The following is a 1,996-nucleotide window of genomic DNA, read 5'->3' on the forward strand; positions in this document are numbered from 1 at the left end:
AGTGAAATGGCGGGGGACAGGACGATGTGGAGGTGATTTGTTTGTGGCTACCCCGAACGGGATTGAGGCGTCTGGCAATAGATAGATAGATAGAACAGGAGCACCACTTGTACATCACTCACCCAAGTTTAGCCCCCTAAGTGCCAAGCCCTATGCCAAGATTTTTTTTTCTTTTGCCACAACCATAGGAGAGTCCAATTGTAGTACTGTACATATAATCTTGCATTACGTGCTCACTGAGTCTGTTTATCTTTTTGAAGAGTAACACCTGGTAAGCTAGAAACAGAGCTTCTTGAGCATCAATCCCCATAAGAATGGCAAAGAAGTTGTCCTGTTAAATAAACTACTAAAAAATGTTGTTTGCATATGCCTGTGGGTTATATGGTCTCTCATTCACTTTCTCTGATTCACTCTAAAATACAAACAATCAATAACTCTGACAGTGCAACTGCTATTACAAGTACAGAAATAGCAATAATGTGTCTATTCAGTAAAGTATTTGTAAATCCCTTTTAAACTCTTTCAGAATTAATTTACCATGTTCATCATGCATGTCTTAATAGGTGCCTGTTGAGTTTGGTTTTGGTACTATATATTTCACTACAGTGAATGAACAAGTAAGTGTTTTTTAAAATTGCTTTTATGAGCAAAGAGTCTACCACATTCCTCACACCTGAACTTCTTCACACCTGAATGAATTAGTAGGTGCTGGGTGAGGTCACCTTTTCTCCCAAAATGTTTACCACATTCATTACAAATAAACTCCTTCACCCCTAAATGTATCAGTATATGCTTTTTGAGATCACCTTTAGAAGCAAACAGCTTACCACATTCCTCACACTTGAACTTTTTCACTCCTGAATGTATCAGTAAATGTTTTTTGAGATCACCTTTACAGCCAAATAGTTTACCACATTCATCACACTTGAACTCCTTCACTCCTGAATGAACAATTAAGTGGTTTTTTAAATTGCTTTTATGAGCAAAGAGTTTACCACATTCCTCACACCTGAACTTCTTCACACCTGAATGAATTAGTAGGTGCTGGGTGAGGTCACCTTTTCTCCCAAATAGTTTACCACATTCATTGCAAATAAACTCCTTCACTCCTAAATGTATCAGTATATGCTTTTTGAGATCACCTTTAGAACCAAATAGCTTACCACATTCCTCACACTTGAACTTCTTCACTCCTGAATGAACAAGAAAGTGGTCATTGAGATTACTTTTATAAGTAAAGCATTTACCACATTCATCACACTTGAACCTCTTCACTCCTGAATGAAACACTAGGTGTGATTTGAGATGACTTTTATAACTAAACTCTTTACCACATTCATCACACTTGAATTTCTTCACTCCTGAATGAATTACTAGGTGCTGCTTAAGGTTTCCTTTAGTTCGAAACAGTTTACCACATTCGTCACATCTGAATTTTTTCATTCCTAAATGAATTTCTAGGTGCTGCTTGAGGTTACTATTTCCTGAAAACAGTTTACCACATTCAGTACACTCAAATTCCTTCACTCTAGAATGTACCATCATGTGCTGAGTTAGCTGGTTCTTGCAGTTAAACCATCTATCACAATCTAAACATTTGAACTTCTTAACTTCAGTTGAGAGGGCACCTTTGTCTTGGACAATCTCATTACTGATGAATATTTCCTCACTTACCTCATTCTTTAACTTCAAATCTATTTCTTGTTTAACCTCCCCCTTTAAGTCCTCATTCATCTCACACTCTACCATCACATTTGGTTCTTCCTTAATCACCTCCATTACCTTCTCCCTTCTGTCATTATCCAAGCATAAACTCATCCCTGTCTTACACTAATGGACTGTCTTACACTAATGGACTATCTATCTATCTATTGCCAGACGCCATAATCCCGTACGGGGTGGTCATTTGACTCTGAGTTATTTGTTTTACAGGGCAATAGCATTAAATTAACAAACTTTTGACTGAGGTGTCTAAACCAGAATGTGCTCTGACACT

General features: G+C 37.5%; 1 protein-coding gene across 1 annotated transcript; it reads right to left on the reverse strand.

Moving 5' to 3' along the window:
• Nucleotides 1-600: 600 nt before the first annotated feature.
• LOC145391707 (uncharacterized) lies at nt 601-1,779 on the reverse strand. Its single transcript, XM_080266245.1, has 2 exons — nt 1,143-1,779; nt 601-1,058 (listed from the first exon to the last, which is right to left on the reverse strand). Exons 1-2 carry the CDS (start codon nt 1,777-1,779, stop codon nt 601-603), a joined length of 1,095 nt encoding a protein of 364 aa, XP_080122371.1.
• Nucleotides 1,780-1,996: the final 217 nt, after the last annotated feature.

Source organism: Coenobita brevimanus, chromosome 19 (genome assembly GCF_032717465.1).
Source record: "Coenobita brevimanus isolate Jiangsu-jjx chromosome 19, ASM3271746v2, whole genome shotgun sequence".
Lineage (NCBI taxonomy): Eukaryota > Metazoa > Arthropoda > Malacostraca > Decapoda > Coenobitidae > Coenobita > Coenobita brevimanus.

What these genes read in the sequence shown, in the direction of transcription:
- LOC145391707 (XM_080266245.1), bottom strand. Translation starts at nt 1,779, where the DNA reads ATGGAGGTGATTAAGGAAGAACCAAATGTGATGGTAGAGTGTGAGATG. An exon ending in TAAGCTATTTGGTTCTAAAG is followed by an intron (nt 1,059 to 1,142) that starts GTGATCTCAAAA and finishes TTGGGAGAAAAG; the next exon opens with GTGACCTCACCCAGCACCTA.